This window comes from Danio rerio, chromosome 7, assembly GCF_052040795.2.
Source record: "Danio rerio strain M-AB ecotype USA chromosome 7, GRCz13ab, whole genome shotgun sequence".
Classification (NCBI taxonomy): domain Eukaryota; kingdom Metazoa; phylum Chordata; class Actinopteri; order Cypriniformes; family Danionidae; genus Danio; species Danio rerio.
This window is the reverse complement of record NC_141027.1, coordinates 32202312-32222500: the sequence shown is the minus strand read 5'-3', so window position 1 is coordinate 32222500 and position 20189 is coordinate 32202312. Positions and strand designations below refer to the sequence as shown.

At 38.5% G+C, this 20189-nt stretch overlaps 1 protein-coding gene and 1 long non-coding RNA gene across 13 annotated transcripts in view; one reads left to right on the top strand and one right to left on the bottom strand.

The window, feature by feature from the left end:
- mettl15 (methyltransferase 15, mitochondrial 12S rRNA N4-cytidine) overlaps positions 1 to 20189 on the bottom strand; it is a 305277-nt gene that overhangs the window by 193637 nt on the left and 91451 nt on the right. For 11 of the 12 annotated variants that reach the window (XR_015494813.1, XM_087259611.1, NM_001327907.1 and 8 more), the window contains exons 4-5: positions 15679 to 15870; positions 10518 to 10696 (exon numbers count right to left, since the gene is read on the bottom strand). Coding sequence is in view for 11 of the 12 variants with exons in the window: in XM_087259611.1 (XP_087115737.1) it covers positions 10518 to 10696; positions 15679 to 15870 (371 nt within the window). In the remaining variant the exon portion in view is untranslated. The remainder of the gene's footprint in view (positions 1 to 10517; positions 10697 to 15678; positions 15871 to 20189) is intronic. The other variant, XM_087259616.1, reaches the window with a different exon arrangement.
- Positions 4211 to 19160, top strand: LOC141375383 (uncharacterized). The gene is made up of 3 exons (XR_015495789.1): positions 4211 to 4400; positions 6243 to 6355; positions 15705 to 19160. It is a non-coding gene; the product is annotated as an uncharacterized LOC141375383 (long non-coding RNA).

Genomic DNA, 20189 nt, shown 5'->3' with positions numbered 1-20189 from the left:
AAATAATAGTCAAAAATATAAATATTCGTTAAAGATAACACAAGTAAACACATCATTCCATTTGGATTAGAAGGTTTTTTATTATTAAAGGAAAACATTAAATTGTGACAAAGATGCAAAAAAAGAAATGAGTAACACTTTTTCACACCACTGAAGATATGAATAAAATTGTGAAGCTTGGTCTATGTTAGAGCTGATGAACTGGAGATTTATGGTCTATTGAATTGAATTCTATAGATACAAATAGATCTAGTGTGACAAAAGAAAGACTTACAGATGTGTTCTTACTATTAGACAAAAAAGCACAAAGCCAAAAATCTCCAACAAGATTTTACCTTCAAGGTAATACTAAAGCTAAAATATTTCACATAAAACCTCATCATAATTCCCTTAACAGGTTATTTCTATTCTACATTCTATATAACAGTGGCTATTATTAAGTGAGTGAAATGTGTTGGCAGTGTTTGACGTGTGTGCGGGGATTAAAGGGTAACACCCAGCTGCTCCTGCTTCTGATAATTGGCAGTATGTCTTTATTTGGATCAAACTGATTACTGCATGACATCCTCCTGTAATGAAGGCACAGATCTCTGCTGAATGAGGATTCAGCTTGAATAGAGGACTCATTCTTTGTCTGACCATGAAGTGAATGACGGATTTTCCTTTTGTGATTCCTCTCTATTAATCACGAGCTCGAGTTGCTTTAAGTAATGAACAAGCCGCAGGACTATCGTTCTGAAATACAAGGCTGTTTTATTACAAACATCGTCTGACTGATTGTACAAAGAATAAAAACAAAGGCAAACACTTGAAAGATGGTATTTAGAGAATGGGTACGAGGTGCAGAGAAATAACTGGAACTTTCCTGTTCTGAATGCTAAATGTTGCATGATGAAGACACAATTTATTAATTAGTATGTATGCTTGTATGTGTAATTATATATGCATACATAGTTTGTATACATATATGAACATTTAACTAATCTATGAATGCATATACATATACACTACCGCCCACTTTATTAGGCTGTCCAACTGCTCGGTAATGCAAATTTCTAATCAGCCAATCACACAGCAGCAACTCAATGCATTTAGTCATGTAAACATGGTCAAGACGATCTGCTGCAGTGCAAACTGAGCATCAGAATGGGGAAGAAAGGGGATTTAAGTGAACTTGAATGTGGAATGGTTGTTGTTGCAAGATCGGCTGGTGTGAGTATTTCAGAAACTGCTGATCTACTGGGATTTTCACGCACAACCATCCCTAGGGTTTACAGAGAATGGTATGAAAAAGAGAAAATATCCAGTGGGTTCTGTGGGTGCAAATGTCTTGTTGATGCCAGAGGTCAGAGGAGAATGGCTAGACTGGTTCGAGCTGACAGAAAGGCAAAAGTAACTCAAATAACCACTCATTAAAACCGATGGCAGATTTAGGCATGGGCATATGTGCGATCAACCAGGGTGAAATCTTGCAAGAGGAGACCCCGCATGGAAACCCCGCATCGCCACACCTGCGACACTGCCCTCGCTCTTCACACTTTTATTCACCACACCACATCCACCCCACTACCCATGCTCAAAACCCACCTCCCTTCCACTCTTCACTTTCATCCACAAAATGGTGGCATGAATATCATGAGGGCGGCACGATCGTGATTTGCCAATAGCACCAGTTCAGCTTGCGACGGTATTTGTTACAACCAAGGAATGCAGAGAGCATCTTTGATCGCACAACACGCCCAACCTTGAGACGGATGAGCTACAGTAGCAGAAGACCACACCTGGTGCCACTCCTGTCAGCTAAGAACAGGAAAGCAAGGCTACAATTTGCACAGGCTCACCAAAATTGGAACAGAAGATTGGAAAATCCTTGCCTGGTCTGAGGAGTCTTGATTTCTGCTGCAACAATTGGATGGTAGGGTCAGAATTTGGTGTCAATAACATGAAAGCATGGATCCATCCTTCTTTGTATCAATGGTTTAAGCTAGTGGTGTAATGGTGTGGGGGATATTTACTAGGCACACTTTGGGCCCATTAGTACGAATTGAGCATCATGTCAATGCCACAGCCTACCTAAGTACTGTTGCTGACCATGTCCATCCCTTCATGCATGTCCATCCCTTTTTAGTTTGAAGGCATAGTGCTAAGGCTAAGGGCTAGATAGCCCTTGAAATGGAGATTTTTCAGGACCACAATCAAAACCAAGGGTACAAAAATTTCCCAGAATACACCATCTACAATGCCAAAATGGCTGTACACAGAAGTCAGGAAATGCACAAATTAATATTTTTGTCATTATTATGAATTTTTACAACAAACAAGCATATGTTTAAATACATTCATAATGGTGTTCATGTTTTACCATAAAAAAATTATTTAAAAACCCACAAAATGTTGCTATCTATAATCCATAATAATAACTTTTCTATAGTAATCCCCCAACAAACTTTCAAATGTTCACACTTAGCTGATGATTGATAATAAAGCTTGTTTGGCATGCTGTCCTGGGAAAGAGCTCTGAGCTCATAAGATCTTCGAGCCCTGGGCTCCCTCCCATTTCAGGGCGAGAGGGGAGTTTGAGCTCAGGTAGATCTTGATGACTCCCCCCTTTTCTTATTTGTAGCTAAGTGTCAGATGTGGATGGCTGAGAAGAGGTGTACTCAGAGCTTGGCTTTAAATATTTTAGATTAATTGTTTAGGGTGCTTGTTTTTTAACTGTGGGAGTAAACCATGGAGGACCCATGTGTGCACGGAGAGAACCAGCAAAACTCCGCACAGAAATGATGCCTGGTTTGGAAGGGAATTAAACCAGAGCCATTTTTGCTGTGAGGCAACAGTGCTAAACACTGGCCACCATGTTGCCTGTTTGAAAGGAGGGAAAGTAGGGTTGGGTGGGGGGTGGGTGGGTTTTCTTCAAGACGAAGATATTGAGGTAGAAAAACTCAAAATTTGTTCATAAATAAACTTCACTTCCCATCTGACACTTGATGACACTCAAATACCCTGTCAGAAAAGTCTAGTCCATGGGAATTACCTGTTTACAGTGTCTGCTATAAAGTTAATGTTGTTTTCGTGTAAATACACAGTAAAGTTATGAGCTTGTCACATCATATCGTTACAATAACATGATAACGTTGCTTTTTGTGATTTTCTGAAGATAAATACCAAAAATAATGCAACTGGAATAACTACAGCAGTCACTGTCGTCGATCTCATATGAAGTAAGAGATTGCGATGAGTTATGATGACATGTGCAGTTGTTGTAGTGCCATCTCGTTTCTTAAGGGTAAAAATTCCCCTTCAGACTGTTTTAAGGGCCAAAGGAAAGGGGTAAGGGAGGGGGTAGCAGTAAAAAAAAAATAGATTCAGGATTGGGCCTTAATATTGTTCATACAAGATTATGGAGTTATTTATTGATAAATTTAATGACCATTTCACTCATTTTTAGCACTCTCTAGAAGCGCGAGTAAACTGCTCTGCTGTGTCGACATAAACCTGTTAAAATGCACAGATCCATATGTCCTCAAACTCCTAAAGAAACATTCATTAATACGTGTCTCACTTTTGACTCCTCCACCTCTCGGCGGCTGAGAAAGGAACAGAGAAACAGTGAGGGTCAGGCCACACTTAACATTTAAATGTTAGGTTGTAAACCCGAGCGCTTGATTGATTCTGCATGAAAATGGCGTGAAACAGAGTTGTGACTCAGTAAATGGTTTATTCCTCATTTATTTCTCATTTATCACTGCAAACCGAAACGGCTAAAGGCTGAATATGTTCGGTGAAAATACTCGATCCTGCATATGCCACGACAACACGCTGATGACTCATTTCCAGCAAATATATTACATATTTCTCCTTGTTCACCTCTGGGACGGAAAAGAGCAATAAGTGAAAGAGAGAAAGAGACAGAACTGAAATTAAAGCCTTCCATCTTCTTGTTTACCCTGAAGAGTTAACTAAAATTTGCACAACATTTCCCAATCTATGCTGATAACGTTGGGTGTTTTCTAGTAAGAACAGAGATGAGGGGTCCTATATTATCCTGTAGTGCCAATTTACTCTGTTTTCTTTGAAAGCTCGGGAAGGGCCTTTCCAAGTGCCTCATTTCAGGGTGAGGCTGGCACTCACTGTTATGCTCAAGACTTTCAGATGTAATGCTTCATTATTACCCAGTAAATCCTCCTCGATATAAGCAGCAGGCTAAATAGGGACGCAGCTTGTGAATGCTATTTAAGGCTGAAATGCCCGCGCTGCTATTGACTGGAACTCTCTATTGAGGCAGCAGCTTGATTGTGTTGACTGTCCATACAAACGACTTTTACTGAAAAATTAGCCAGAAGAACAGTTGTCGGTTATGGATCTAAAGGCGCTGGGGTACTGACAGTGAAGGTTCAAATGTAAGTCACTTTGGTGTAAACTGAGGTATGGTAAAGCTTGGAACAGTTGTACCTAATTTATATTGTTTTTTGTGTGAGTTAAACTTATTGTGTGCTTCACAAAAGCAACTTAATGGTGTAAAGACTCAGAAGCTGGAAGTTAATTTCATAAACAATCACAATTAAATCTGACATAATTTTTTTATGTGAAAAACTGAAACATCATTTCGGTCACACTTTGGGCTCCATTTTAACAGGCTAAGTGCGTCCACTATTGCCATTTTAAAGATGGGAAAAACAGTCTGTGCACCCGGCGCATAAACTAGAAGGGGTGTCCATTTTCTCTTAATAAGTAATGGGTGTATTTTGGGCATAATGTGCAATAATAGATTCGCTATTTACATGACAGATTTTGTAAGCGAAAAACGAATTTTCCGGTGCATGAAGATAAAATGCCAAGCGAACTATTCTACTGAATGATCCAGATCCCCTCAAAGCCCTCTGAGGAGAAGAAAGTGTGGGAGAAGGTAACCGTTATTATATTTCTATTAATTATGTAGATAATAATAATGTTTTTTCTCGTGCTAAATTGCTAAAAAAGAAAAAGAACTAATTGTTTAACAATTTAAAACAAACAATCTGACTGAAAAGCTTTAAAAAATGTAATTATACCATTGTGTTTGAATGGAAGAACAAGATGTAAGACTTCTCATGGTCGATTTTACTGTAACAGGCTGTTTATCGTCAGGTTTAAATTCAATTTGAACCTTAGATTCTACACTGATGAGCCAAAATATGTCCAGACATTGGATAAGCAAATATCAATGAACATCTCTTGACAAGGCCAAGCAAACAACCAGTTTTCATAATCAGCATTTTGGAGAAAAAAGAAATGGGCAGAAACTGGATCTGAACAGAGCCTGTCAGAAATAGCAAGGCTTGTCAAAGTTCATAAGAGGTGAGAATTTACCAACAGTGAACCACAAACCAGTGAGAGGCTGTTGGAAGCCAAGAGCTCATTGGTACACAAGGGTAAAGGATGCTAGCCTGACTGGTCAGAGCCAACAAAAGGTCAACTGTGGCACCAAAAATTTTATGATGGTTAAATGAGGAATGCGTCCCAGAGCAATCAATCTGAGTGCCTTTGTGACCTTTTACCGTAGTTAGAAAGTGCTACAATGGGCACACAGGCATCAGAACTGGACCTAGGGAAAGTGGAAGGAGGTCACTTTGTTTTGTTTCACTGCACCGGTGTCCACCAGTTACCTGGAAAAGTGAAGACACTAGGATGCAATACAAGACCACAACAACTGCTGGAGGGAGTGTGATGTTCTGACCAATGTTCTGCTAGGAAACGTAGGATCTTTCCATTCACTGTTGCAGAGCAGGTACACCCCTTCATAAGGTATTTGAAGTGGCCTCCTTCAGCAGAGAAACTACACCTGCCACATTAAATGCATTGCTCAGATTTGAGGAACATAATGTAGAGTTCATTGTCTTTGGCCTAGAAATTCTCTACATCACAATACAAATCTGCATATGTGGAATGTGCAGGACCAATAAGTCGGATAGTTACTCCACCTTGCAACCTACATCACTTGAATAATATACATTTATGGTGCCAAGTCAGGGGTAATATAGAGTCCATGCCTTGGAAGCATGTGAAGAAGAAACAGCATATGTAGAATATTGGTCAAAATGTTTTTAGAATGTATCTGTCTATTACCTATTTGCGCCAAACAGTGCAGCCAATTGTGTTATTTGTTTACAGAATTGTATACAATCTATTCTCTTGTATCACGTCGTGGCACACTAGGATTGTATTCTTCCTATTTTCATTTCATCTCACTCTCTCAATTGCAGAAAGATGTTGTTGCATGGAGCTCTGGAGTTGAATAAGACACTAGATCCTAACTGAAAGACAACAATTGGCAGCTCTGAATAAAGACAGTCTGCTAAAAGTGAATAGTGTGATGGTAAGTAACACCAGCCATTATCTCTATTCTGAATACAAAGGAGGTAGCAATTCATGAGTAGATATCGCAGATATCATTCAGACAAACATGAAAATTATTTTTATTCATTCTCATGAGATTCCAACAGGAACAAAAAGAAGGCATATTGTGAGCATTTTTTTGCCAGTATGAAGAAAGTCAATGCTGAAATGTGTGGAAAACACCACACCAAACAAACATATGCCTAATTCCATTCCAAAAAGAACTAAGAATACATATAAAACAGAGTTTAACATGCATATATGCTGTGTGATTTGCTGTGTACAACAGAGACGTGATAATTTGTAATAAGGCAACAGCATGTAAACTGTTGAATTATTGTTTAATAAACATTTATGGTTTACGTCATATCACTTAGCTCTTATGCCGAGTTCAGACTGCATGATTTTCAAAGTAGTCGCATCATAGATGTTTGCACACTGCATGACTATTTGGAGCAGCATTCCATCGCTGCTGTGTTTAAACTGCAAGATGGATAAGAGACAGGGGGTTTCACACTGCATGACTTTGCAAAAGAAAGAATCGCCGACAATCTTGTCTTGGTTCACAAACTACATCTCACAACCAAACACACATGAGAAGTGACATGAAATTAACCCAATGTCATGTAGTATATTTTTAGTTATAAACTGAAAGAGAAAGAAGCCTGAAAGAAGCCTTTAGTGGGGTAGGAAACAGATAAGAGTGCTCCTGCCAAATTTCCACTAGATTTCCTCCATTTTTGGGGTCCAAATAGACTAAAAGGAAGGCCTTAACTCCTCCAACCTCCCGCTGGCCTGCAGATATCCAAACTAGTGGATGCTGCTCTCTCATTTGCCGATGTTATTTTCAATCATAACACATTTCACATGGTATGATTTTGTGGCGGTGCAGTGGGTAGCACGTTCGCCTCACAGCAAGAAGTTGCTGGTTCGAGCCTCGGCTGGATCAGTTGGCATTTCTGTGTGGAGTTTGCATGTTCTCCTTGTGTTTTCTCTGGGTGCTCCGGTTTCCCCCACAAGTCCAAAGACGTGGTATAGGTGAATTGGGTATGCTATAACCCAATATGACCGTAGTGTATGTGTGAATGAGTGTGTGTGGTTGTTTCCAATTGATGAGTTGCGGCTGGAAGGGCATCTGCTGCGTAAAACACATGCTGGATAAGTTGGCAGTTCATTCTGCTGTGACGATCCCAGATTAATAAAGGGGCTTAGCCGAAAAGAAAATAAATGAATGATTAAATGACTGAATCGACGACAGGTCCAGATATTTAGCATGTCATATATCTCATGGGTGTTGACATCTCTCACTGGTAGAGTCTTTGACTGTTCACACTGTGTGATTGTTACGCACATGTTTGAGCACCGATTTAACTGTGATTCAAACATTTGTCTGTAATTTCTAAAAACCTGTCGGCGAGTCAAAATCAGGGTTAAAATCATGCAGTCTGATTTGTCTCAGTGAAAGGTCCATAAAAGATACACTGATAAAACTTTTCTGTTTACACATAGATTAATATTAATTCCTGCCTGTGTTTTCAAAAATCCACAAAATACAGCTATATATACATCTGTCTATCCCTTTTATTGCGTAGAATTATAATTAAGCCTATATTTTATTCACAACACATAAGTGAGGAGCAGTAATGGAGCAGCAGGCTTAGTTGCCTACACACCCTAACATGAACCTCTTCTCGACTTCAGCTGAAATGGTTGAAAACGATCATCTAAGAAGGTATCTGCATTCTATTATTATATGCAACTGAAGTATGATTATTTTGCACTTGTGTAATTCAGAGTACATCAAACCTAATGAGCATCAGAGGCATGAGTGAGAGCAGAGTTCATTACTATTTACAACCCTTTCAATTAGATAAAAACAGAGCTTTTAATTTTTTCTAGGGCCAATTTTTATCAATATAAATGGGCTTGTAAAAATTATTTCTGGAATTTTTTTGCAGCTATGTAAGCCAAAAAACCTTCTATGTAGACACAAGAGAACAAATACACAGAGTGCATTCTATGACAGCTTTAAATAGCATTATAGAGCACAAACAGACTTTAAACTGACTGCCTTAATTCCAAAAGTGTGATGGGGGCCTCAGGAAACATGGAAGGAGAAAGCAAAAGATCAATTTTCATCAACACTCCAACGAGTCTGCTCTTCAACCAGTGATCAATAGTAGGCTGATTAGTGTCTCTTACAGTGATATTAAAGCATGACCAGCAGCTTAAACAACTGTTTAACCATGCTGTCAAAACCTGCGAGCCACTCCAAATAAATCTGAAAGTTTCATGATAGAGTTAGATTGATGACTTAAAGGTGTATGCGAGAGGCCCATGCGAGGAGGACTGCCTGGAGCTACTGAGTGTGCGAATTACAGGCTCTATGCCAGATTTAAGTTGGTGCTCATTATGATTCAAAGTGGTCTGATATGTAGAAAGCTGATCTGAATTTACTAATTATTAAGGAATTATTAAGAAAGCCTGGAATTCCAAGTACATTTTACAAATAACTACAAAGAAATGGAAAGTAACACTGAAAGTGGACCATACAGCCAAAACCTGCAAGCCACTCCAAATGAATCTGAATGTTTCATGATAGAGTTAGATTGATGACTTGAAGGTATATGCCAGAGGCCCATGTGACCGCCTGGGGTTATTGAGGGTGCGAATTACAGGCTTTATGCCAGATTTAGGCTGATGCTCATTATGATTCAAAGTGGTCGGATATGTAGAAAGCTGATCTGCGCATTGGGAACGAGGGACACTTTCCTTTGGGAATCTGGATAATCTTCTGTCACGCCAGCTGGGTTCATACTGATGAGAATATTAGATCGCCATGACCTCGTCTCTTCTCTAATGTGTCTCGCTAAATAGTGCACATTCCCTATTTTAACGTGGGATAAAACCATCAATCGGTAGCAACACTGAATCAGTAATGTAGGAGTTATTAAGAAAGCCTGGAATTCCAACTAAATTATATGAAGAACCACATAGGAACAGCAAGCAACACTGAATTTTACAGGGAAAGTGGACAGGCTGAAATTATTTTTGCAGTATAAAACCCACTGATCCTAAACAAAGCAAATGATTGTACACGATGACATTCACAATACACCGCAACCAAGGTGTAGACAGGTTCACAAACTCATATGCCTCCATAAAGCAAGAGCACAGAGACATTGTGGGGTTTTGCAGGCTCATGTAAGGAAACAAAGAGCTCATAAGAAGGAGAAATCCCATGATGCCCATTGTTATGGTGTCTAAACCCCTCCCATTCGCCCATCATCAGCACCGATAAACACACACATATACAAATGTACACGTATCAAGCCTCTTCTGGCTCCATCAATCGCTTCCCTTGGCAACGGTAATGCCAGCAACCCACCGCCGACCCCCAGGGACCCTCGGGAGTCAGAAGCTTCCAGATTGATTGGAATAAACATTGTTGTTGACTCTCTCTACTCTTCAAAGAAGATCAAACAACTGCCCTTAGTCACACCTGTTCTCCTGGCGTGACGCACGTGCACGCCTCGTGCTAGCATCATCTTCAGAAGCGACTATCTATCTCGTCGTCAGTATCAGGCTATGGAAACAGCGACAGCGAAAATAAAGCAGCCGATAAATATAATATCAAAAAGCATCGAGCTGCCGCAATGTGGTGTGTATGTGAGTGTGTGTGTGTGTGTGTGAGATGCGTGCGTTCGGAGAAGTGTGTTGGTGGGGGTGCAGTGAAGGGCATGAAAAGGGAGGGAGCGAGTGTGAGAAACAAATCAAAGGATACAAGGGTGGGGGGGTTGGGGGTTCTGGGGGAGGAGAGGATGGAAGTGCGAGTCTAAATACGAATTAAGGGGCTAAAAAACGCACAGATCCCCACCTGCAGCACTTTCGCTACTGCTCCCTCTCTCGCTCCGTTTTTTTTATATTAGCAAGAGCCTTGTCGATCACAAGGGATGTGTTGCTGATGGACACTCAGACAGTGAGAAGCAGAGGGGGGGAAGGGGGAAATTTCGGCAGATTAGAAAACGCCATCTTTTCTCCCCTTCCCTTTTTTTCAGGACAAATAGGTCCCATAGGGAGAAATTGCATTAATATCTCTCTCCTCGACTCCCTCTAGAGTAGGGAATTAATGAGGGGGGTACCTGCTACGATGCTGGCCAGTTGCAGGGTCCGGCCGATGGGGTAGACGCTGCGTGCCTGTGCGATGGCCGCCGCAATTTTCCTGGTGTGCCGCTCCTCCCCGTACGCGGCCAGCACGGACGCAAGCGCCTGTTGATCTAAGGCGTTGACCACGTCAGCGGCGCAGGGCATGTCGGGGTACCTACGCACAAAGAGGAGCCCAATTAAGCAGCTTGACGTCACAAGTTCCTGGCTGACAGAAGCTAAGCCTGACAGCTCTAAGACACCAGCGAAAACCCCTCCCACCCTTCCCACTCTGGGAGATGTGGGCTCCAGATCTATAAAAAGAGAGAAACAGAGCGCGTGTGTACATGAGAGAGAACAGGAGGGAGAAACGGTTAGCGACAAATATAAAAATATCAAATCATGAACTGAATAATGCATTCGCTTTTTCTTTCTTTAGGAAAACACGTACGCACGCTGCAGGAAGAACAAAGAAAGCAGGGCAAAACCAGACCAAGTTACACACCTGCATAATGGGGAAATATATTAGCTTAGTAATATGAATAAAAGCTGATGTGTGATGTAGTCGGTTTCAGTCGGCAGATGTTCAGTACACTTGCACATACATTTACTGTGATTCATATACTCCCAGTGCTTCAGATATTTTTCTAAACCTCTCGAGTCAGATGTTCAAGTATCTATATTTGTACCTATGCAATTATTTTCTGAGATTTAGAGTTCTGATGCTTTAAACTCTGACTGGCACTGCTCGTTGCCTCTTTACTGACTATGAGGCAAAGGGAGTGATCAGAACTTTTAGAATTTACTTTAAAAAAAATTCTCATATTTTTCCAAAAAACCGCAAGGAACGGAACTAATTAAACACTTTTTACATGTTTGAACTAGAAAGGCAACATTCAAACATTCATTTTTTAATTTTCCTTAGGCTTAGTTCCTTATTTATCAGGGGTCACCACAGTGAAATGAACCACCTATTTTCAAACAGCTTGAACTAATAATTATTTTTTTAACTAGTTCCACAGACTTTTTTGATGTTCATGCAGTTTCTCTCTTGAAGTATAAATATATTATTCATATATAGTTCATTTTTGGGTTGACATGGTGGCTCAGTGGTTAGCACTGTCACTTCATAGCAAGAAGGTCGCTGGTTCAAGCCCCAGCTGCGTCAGTTGGCGTTTCTGTGTGGAGTTTGCATGTTCTCCCCATGTTCACAGTCCAAAGACATGCGCTATGGGTGAATTAAATAAACTAAATTGGCTGTAGTGTATGTGTGTGGATGTGTGTATGGATGTTTCCCAGTACTGGGTTGCAGATGGAAGGAGATCCAATGTGTAATGCCTTATTTAGACTAACAGCGACTTTGTAGCTGCCTGACGCTCTGGCTGGCGACCTGCTTTAAATGCAGGGGTGTGTAGGTATATACAGCACAAATACAACCGGTCTCTGAGCGAGCTGAGAGAGGATCACGTGAGCTCTACTGGTGTTCCTATTGGCTGTCGCTCAAGAAATTCGCACTTCATTTGCATAAAGTTGAAGGATTCTCAACTTTGTGCCATAGCTCGACACACCCACCTGATCGCCAATGGTCACTGTCGCACGTGTAGACGGTCGCAGGAAGTCTCTGTTGAAATGAATGGTCACTTGTCGCTTTGCCGCTGCGAGTCGCTTGTAGTGTGAATGAGGCCTAAAACATTTGCTGGATAAGTTGGCGGTTCATTCCGCTGTGGCACCTCCTGATGAATATAGGGACTAAGCCGAAGGAAAATGAATGAATGAATGGTTCACTTTTGTACAGTAGTTGGCCCAAACCAGACTCTCGAAGCTTTATTGATATTTATATTGGCTAGATTTGAGTTTATCCTAATCAACATTAACACTTTTCAGTGTTGACTTGATTTCACCCTTTGCATTTTTTTAAATATGTTTTTGCTAATTTAATATAATATATATCAACTTACCCAAGCCAAAGCAACAATATTAGTTAAACTCAGATATTTGTCAACATCTCATTAAAAATATATTGTCTTCGAACACCTCATTAATTTGGGTTTTACAGTGCAAAAATAGTTTTCATTTATTTATTTATTTATTACAGTGTACTTTCACAGACACCGTGCATGTGCAAAAGCAGTCTTTTGTCACTTGGAGTCAGTTATGCAGTTATGAAATGCATACAACATACTGAGAGACATGCAATTTCAGTACCTTCCATTCTATTGAAATCCGTATAGATTGTGATCTCACCTTATTCATAATATGCCCTCTCCTATTTACATTCTCACAAATAAGAGCACAGTATGAGTAATTCAAAATGAGAGACATGCTGTTTAATGCAAAACATGCTCTGTTCTTCTTCAAGGCCAGCTAGTGTCGACTGACAGCATCATGCTGTGGGAAAGTTTAATTCTCCCACTGGTTTTGTGGATCTTGAGGATCAAGTGTATTCAGATACAGTGGGCAGGACCTCGATTGACTAGAGCACTAGATTTTGCCCTTTTTCTTTTTTCTTTCAGTCTCACTATCTCTTTTTTTCAATCATTTCATCTCGCCCCCAGAAAAAAGTTCAGAGTCGGTTATAGTTGGCGGGATTTCCACCTCATTATCACAGTGAAAACTTTGACAAAACTTCCTAATAAGAGAGGAAAGCCTCTCGTTCCTCTTCAAATTATAAGAAAGCATGAGAGGCGTAAAAGTTTTGAGAAATGACAGTGATGGTAAAATTTCAGTCTAGGTCACTGTTTCCCACATACGCTGTTAAAAAAACGCTACTTCAGATGAACAGGTTTACTGGTAAGAGGTTGTTATAATGTATATAGCAATCAGATCAAACTGCTTACGTGGTTTCCCAGTTTAAGTGGTGCAGACACACATTAACGTTTCACAGATTTTAATATAAAAAAAGACTGTTTGCAGTGATACATTAACTATTTTTAAAGTGATAATTCACCTAAAGGTCTGTGATTACTTATTCAGCCATATGCCATTTCAAAACCATATGCTGTTAAATTTATTACGTAAAATACTACACTGAGTCTTTTTGTAGGGCACATTATACGTTATTAGTCCAATAAAAGAACAACAACAAAGCATTGCTATAGTATATTGTTGCCATTGTATTGATTTGTACTTGTACTAATGTTTGTAAACCTTTAGGCTAAATGTGACATTTTACAATGTCATTTTTTTCAATCATTTTTTTCAACATTTGCAGCATTAATCAATGTTGTTTCATTTACTATTAATGAAATCTAAAAGTATATAACAATATAATTGATTGTATACAGTTGTATATTGTATAAGTCACAATATATGTAAATATAACATGCTGTCTAATAATAAAAAAAATGAATTTTATTATTATGAAGGGGAAAATGAATTTTATTTATTCATTCATTCACTCATTTTCTTTTCGACTTAATTCCTTTATTAATCCGGGGTCACCACAGCGGAATGAACCACCAACTTATCCAGCAAATAAAAATTTAAACATTTATTTTATGATTATTATTTTATTTTGTATATCTTGTTATTTTGTATTGTTTCTGTATAGCACCTTTGCTGTGTTGATATGTGCTTCATAAATAAAGTGAACATAAAGTGAACAAATAAAGCAAGGCGAAGTTTATATTTTTGCCACAACCTATTCGATTTTGCAAACCACTATGCATCATTTTATAAACATTTCACATATACATATTATGTATGTAAAGTCATTATATTAACTAGGTATTAAACCTACCCCTGCATCCTTACTTGAAGATGCAGTATGCACGTTTCATTTCCAGTGGTTAAACTAGGTACTGCACGCCTGGTTCAAAACACATGCAAGAGCAGGTTGCCAGATGGACAACACCAACAGGTGTGCCTGGCTATCAAGCCTAAAGGCTGATGTCGTGTTCTAAATAAGAACAACGGCACGCAATAGAAGTTTTTGTCCTAACCAAGACCTGAAATTTATATTTTAGAAACAGCTTCTATTTCTCACAGGTGAACAACAGGAAACTAACAATGGCCTTTACATTTCTGTCCTGTTTCTTCTAGTGCAAACAGTCAAATTGTTTATCACTGCAAATCTCATCAATCAACCTCATGCTCACCTAATGTTTACGTTTGTATTATTTATATTATTTGTTAATTGATAACCACCTCATGTGGAACTCTGAATCTGTGTATTACTACGGAGGCTGCTACTGTCCACCAGTGGTCGCATTTCAGTCACGGACACTTTGAGAGCCTTCCTGACTGAAGGAATGAAATACGCTGTTTTCCACTGAGGCAACCCTAGGTGACAGACGTTCCGGCACGTAATGGACATTTTCAAACCAGAATATCTGACTTTAGCATTGTTATTCAGATATACAATGATGTTCACTTAACATGTTTCTTAAACATTTGCAAACATATTATGGTATTTTATGCTTTAGAGAACTCAAAAACTTGCATAAGGCAATGACATACAGCACCTGTCACCACGTAGATACCTTGTAAAAAACAATAATTTCTGAGTTAAAATACACTGTAAAGTGGTTAAACTAAATTTATTTTGCTAAGTCAATCCACTGAAAAAAGTATTTTTTTTTTATCTTCAATCAATTCTGACCATTTACCTCTACGTTGGGAGTGGCAGTCCTTCTCTGTTGTCAGTTTGACAGTTTTATCCACAATAATCTGAACCACGCACTGCACAATTTGTACATCTTTCAGAAATATCAGTGTATGAACTGAACATGTCAGATACAACAAAACATACAAAATCACTCATGTTCAAGGTATAAAAGCACTGTGGCCTGACCTTTGAATTTTTTTTTCTTGCTTCTCACTCTCTAAATGACTTGTGCTCATTCGTCCACAATCTTAACGCTCAAATTCCATGTGTCCCTCAAAGCGCTGTCTGTGAATCACCGGGCTCCGCAGCGCTTAGTCATCGTTTTATTGTATTAAGCTATAATTAGATTATGCCTTACAGCTGTTCAGAATTAGTTTTAAATAGCTATAATAGAGAAGCATGGAAACTCTGTAGATGTAATCAATAACAGAGTGAGCCAAGATTAATAACTGTGGCCATCAGTGTATATTGAGAGGGAATCTGCCATTACTAATAGCACAAATTATTTTTTTGGAACAAAAGCACAATAGGTGTTTCTACTAATGTGGTCCAACCTGTCTCCATCCATCCTCATGTCTAGCGGTCCGTCTTTGCTGAGGGAGAAGCCCCTTTCTGCTGAATCCATCTGCATGGAGGAGCAACCGGCATCCAGGAGAGCAGCATCCACAGTCCCAGGACCCAAACCCAATGCTGGGAGCAGGTTATTCAGCTCACTGAACCTCCCTAGTACTGGCTTCACTTTGCCCCTTGACAATACAGAAAACAGAAGAGGAAGGAGATAAGAAGTCAGCTTTTCTTTTCATATTTAATATAAATATATATTCAAGTTCAAGTTCATTTATTCATAACGCACATTTAAAAATAGCCGCAAGACTGCATGTAAAATCAAACTACACGTAGAGCTATTATAATAGTTACACCTTACAATGAGGTTGGATTAGTTAATATTAGTTTATGCATTTACTAACATGAACAAACCAAAACAACACATTTATTACACTATTTATTAATCTTTGTTTATGATAGTTAATGAAAACATTAGTTTATTTTAAGTTCATGTTAACTCACAGCACATCAACTAATATTAACAAGCACAAATTAGCATTTTAATAATGCATAATGTAATGTTGAACTTTGATTAATAAATGCTGTCCAGGTATTTTTTATTTTTAGCTGATGTTAGTGAATACATTAACTAACATTAACTAATGAAATAGGGCGACGCAGTGGAGCAGTAGATAGTGCTGTCGCCTCACAGCAAGAAAGTCGCTGTTTCATGCCTCAGCTGGGTCAGTTGGCATTTCTGTGTGGAGTTTACATGTTCGCCCTGCGTTTGCGTAGGTTTAATACGGGTGCTCTGGTTTTCCCCACAGTCCAAAGACATGTGGTACAGGTGAATTGGGTAAGCTAAATTGTCCGTAGTGTATGAGTGTGGATGAGTGTATGTGGATGTTTCCCAGAGATGGGTTGCAGCTGGAAGGGCATCCGCTGCGTAAAAACATGCTGGATAAGTTGGCGGTTCATTCTGCTGTGGCGACCCCAGATTAATAAATGGACTAAGCCGAAAAGAAAATGAAAGATTGAACTAATGAAAGCTAATTGTAAAGTGTGACTATTATAATACAACACATTGAAATTAAACAATAACAGAGTAATAACAGAATGTAAACATTCAGAATAAACAGCACCAGCACAGATGAACAAAACAGAATCATGGCCTATAAAAAAAGAAAGAAAATATTAGTAGGGCAGGTTGAATAGGTGAGTTTTTAAAAGGGATTTAAAAACGGACAAGGATGGGGTCACTTATTATTCTATAAAAATAATTGCCAGAATATAGGCAATGAAAAAAGGCAAAATGACTAAGTAAACATTTATGAACATAGATGGTTTTGATCATCCATTCAAAAAGCATGTTACATTGTTTGCAAAAGCTACAAAATTGTCCATTTGCAGACAAGATACCTTATAAATATACAGCAGTAAACATTTGAAGTAGATTAAAAATTTGTCATCAAAGTTATAAAACTATAAAAATATTGAAAGACAGCCATACTTTTCTTATGACAATTAAAAAAAAAAAAAACATTACTGTGTTTAAAATGTGTTGTTGCGCAAAAAGGCTGCATTTATTTGATTAAAAATAAAATATTTGAACTATTTAAGACAACTGTGATCAGTTTTAATACATTTTAAAATGCAGCTTATTTACATAAATTGCAAAGTTCCATATTGAGCACATTCATATGCATGATTACTCAAACCTCAATGACGCATCATCCTTCAAAAATCATTCTGATGTGTTGATTTGGTGCACAGTAAATATGTTTTGTGAATATCAATGTTGAAAATGTGCAGCTTAAACTTTTTGTGGAAAACCATGATACTTTTTGTTTTCAAGATTCTTTGACCAACAGAGAGTGTAAAGGGTGGTTTGGGGACTACAAAAAAAAATACATCCGAGCTAGTGAGATCACAAATGATTCAGGTTACGCGTATTCATCGCATGCGTACACCCAGCACAGCGAAGGGGCGTTGCCAGAGGTGCTGTACTGTTATAGCACCCATAGCTAAAATTGCGTCCAAACGCTGCTATTTATACAAAGCTTCTTCTGTTTCAGTATTTGGGCTTACAGAGGACATGACACAAAGAGAGAAGTGCTTACATTATGTTCCAGACAACTATAAAAAATATACAGCTAGCATTTGACAAGAGACAGCTTGCAGAATCTCTCCCAGTTTAGTGTTGGATTCGGCTAAAAACTTCCTAAAGAAAGAGCAGCTCCAACCAGAATAGACAAAACTGTGGATTGTGAGCCACAACCTGTAAGTATTTTTGTTTATTAAAATGGGTTTGCATCTATTACATGCATAGAGTTTAACGTTAACAGTATGTTGTAACCACACACAATCATCACCAACACTGCAGTTTCTTTTAATGCGGATGCTTTCCTTGCGTTCTACAACTCAAATGACAAACTTGACATTAACAAAATACATGTTTGATGCATTTCCTGGTGACGTGGAGCCAATCAGCAAATCACAGCACATTATGTTATCTGACCAATCAGAGTCTCTTGAGGGCGGGCCTTTCGGAGGAACTAGGAGATATGACAGTTATTTTGATGTTAGCTGAGTAGCTGTATATAATCAAAGTAAGATATTTGAAAAAATAAAAGGATTTTCTACAAATGAAGCATGAGCACACGTTACTTAGCATCTTATAAACACAACCAAACCTTAAAAATACACTGTGGAGTGTGGACCACCCCTTTAAGGAACAACATTAATTTGAATCAGAAAACCTTATAGAACTTTCAGAATTCTTTTTTTTCATGACCATTTCCATCTTTTTTTGACCCTTAAAAGAAAGTCTTATTTCTTCTTCTGCAGCTTTGAGACTAGCAGACATCTTGACATGTGAAATGAGTAACAGTGCTTATGGGAGGCATTTGCTGTGAGGTCAAGCATAATTTGTTGGTGCTGTATTTTTCAGCAGCATTGTTCGTGAAGCCTGCATTCATTGTGACACAGAAATCTGCCTCACAAACTGTTAAGGTCAGACTAACATGGGGTCTGATCAGAGACCTTGTTAAAAATAAACATCAGCCACTCGTTTCCAGCCCTGGAAGCCAGAGACAACAAAACCTTTGTGAACTTTCTCCTTTTCTGGCTCTTATCATTAGTTACACAGCAGAAAAATAGCTTCTGGTGTTTGGAATAACAACATCTTTCCTGCTTTACAGCTTCACACTGGGACAAGATGGAAATACTAAGTCAACTAAAACCTGTTTTTATCAAATGACACAAAGTCAAAATAATGTAGAAGATAAAAATGGAAATCTAATTAAACGTTGGATTAAACGTTATATTCTCTCTGTTGAAAAAAGTTAGTTAGGTTTGTTGCATGGAAGTATGCATCAGTTACTGTTATTACTATAATACGCACATGTAATTTGTAACAAGAACACTGTAAAACTAAATTTTACCAAATGTTTCCATGGAAACTAACTGAAATAACATGTAAAAATGCCACAATTCTTGAACTACTCATATGCTTTACATGTTTGTTTTTTTATGTTTGTTTATATAACTGCTGCTATTTTCATTTGTAGCCCTTCATTTTTGCATTGATATTTAATATCTCTTGTTTAAATACACTATGAACAGCAGCTACACTAATTATTTCTCTATTTCCACCTGGGGATGCTCATCCCGAGGCCTCTAGAAATTGTGCAGGGCCATTGATGTGATCCATGACCAGTGAAGAGAAGATGCCAACCATCGAGGACCTCAAGGATAACACATACGAAGAGATGATGCCAACCATAGAGAACTTCTAAAGCAGGGGGTCTCAAACTTTTTCATATGAAGGACCAAAAACCAAATATCATTTATAGCCGTGTGCCAAAGATAAATATACCAAACTATTTTACTTTAAAATTACCATGGGTAATTTCATAATTAATTTCATAATATATATATAAAAAAAGTAGAAAACATTACTTTGAATCATATTAACTAACGCAGTATAATTTTTTAAATCATACCTTATTGCAATATAATATAAACAATCACATTTATAACACATTGAAGTTCAATGCTGAATACACTAGTCAAGCAAAAGCTGTTTTTGACCTGATTTACTCAAGTCTCTGCATTGTCCTCTATCCATCGTATGTGCATTTAAAAAAATTTTTTTTTGCATTGCATTTTTTTGTAGTTTAACAAACAAACAAGAATAAGTTTACATTAAATTTCAAATGAGAATCTCTAAACCATTCTCAGACGGCATGATAAGCCAAATCAAAAGCATAGTGCAGGCCCTAGTTTGGGCATCTCTGTTGTAGAGGTATCCAAATCCTGGACCAGGCAGTATTCTGAGCAGATGCTGTGGCCATCATGGAGGAGTGAAGAGCATAAGACTGATTCCTGAAAGACCCGAGTGACAGACATGTCTTTGCATTGATTTAGTGGTCCAGCCTAAACACCCGCCAGTGACCTACATACAACTGCAGCTTCTCCACAGATGTATAGCATTCTCCAGCCTCCAGCACCTAGACTG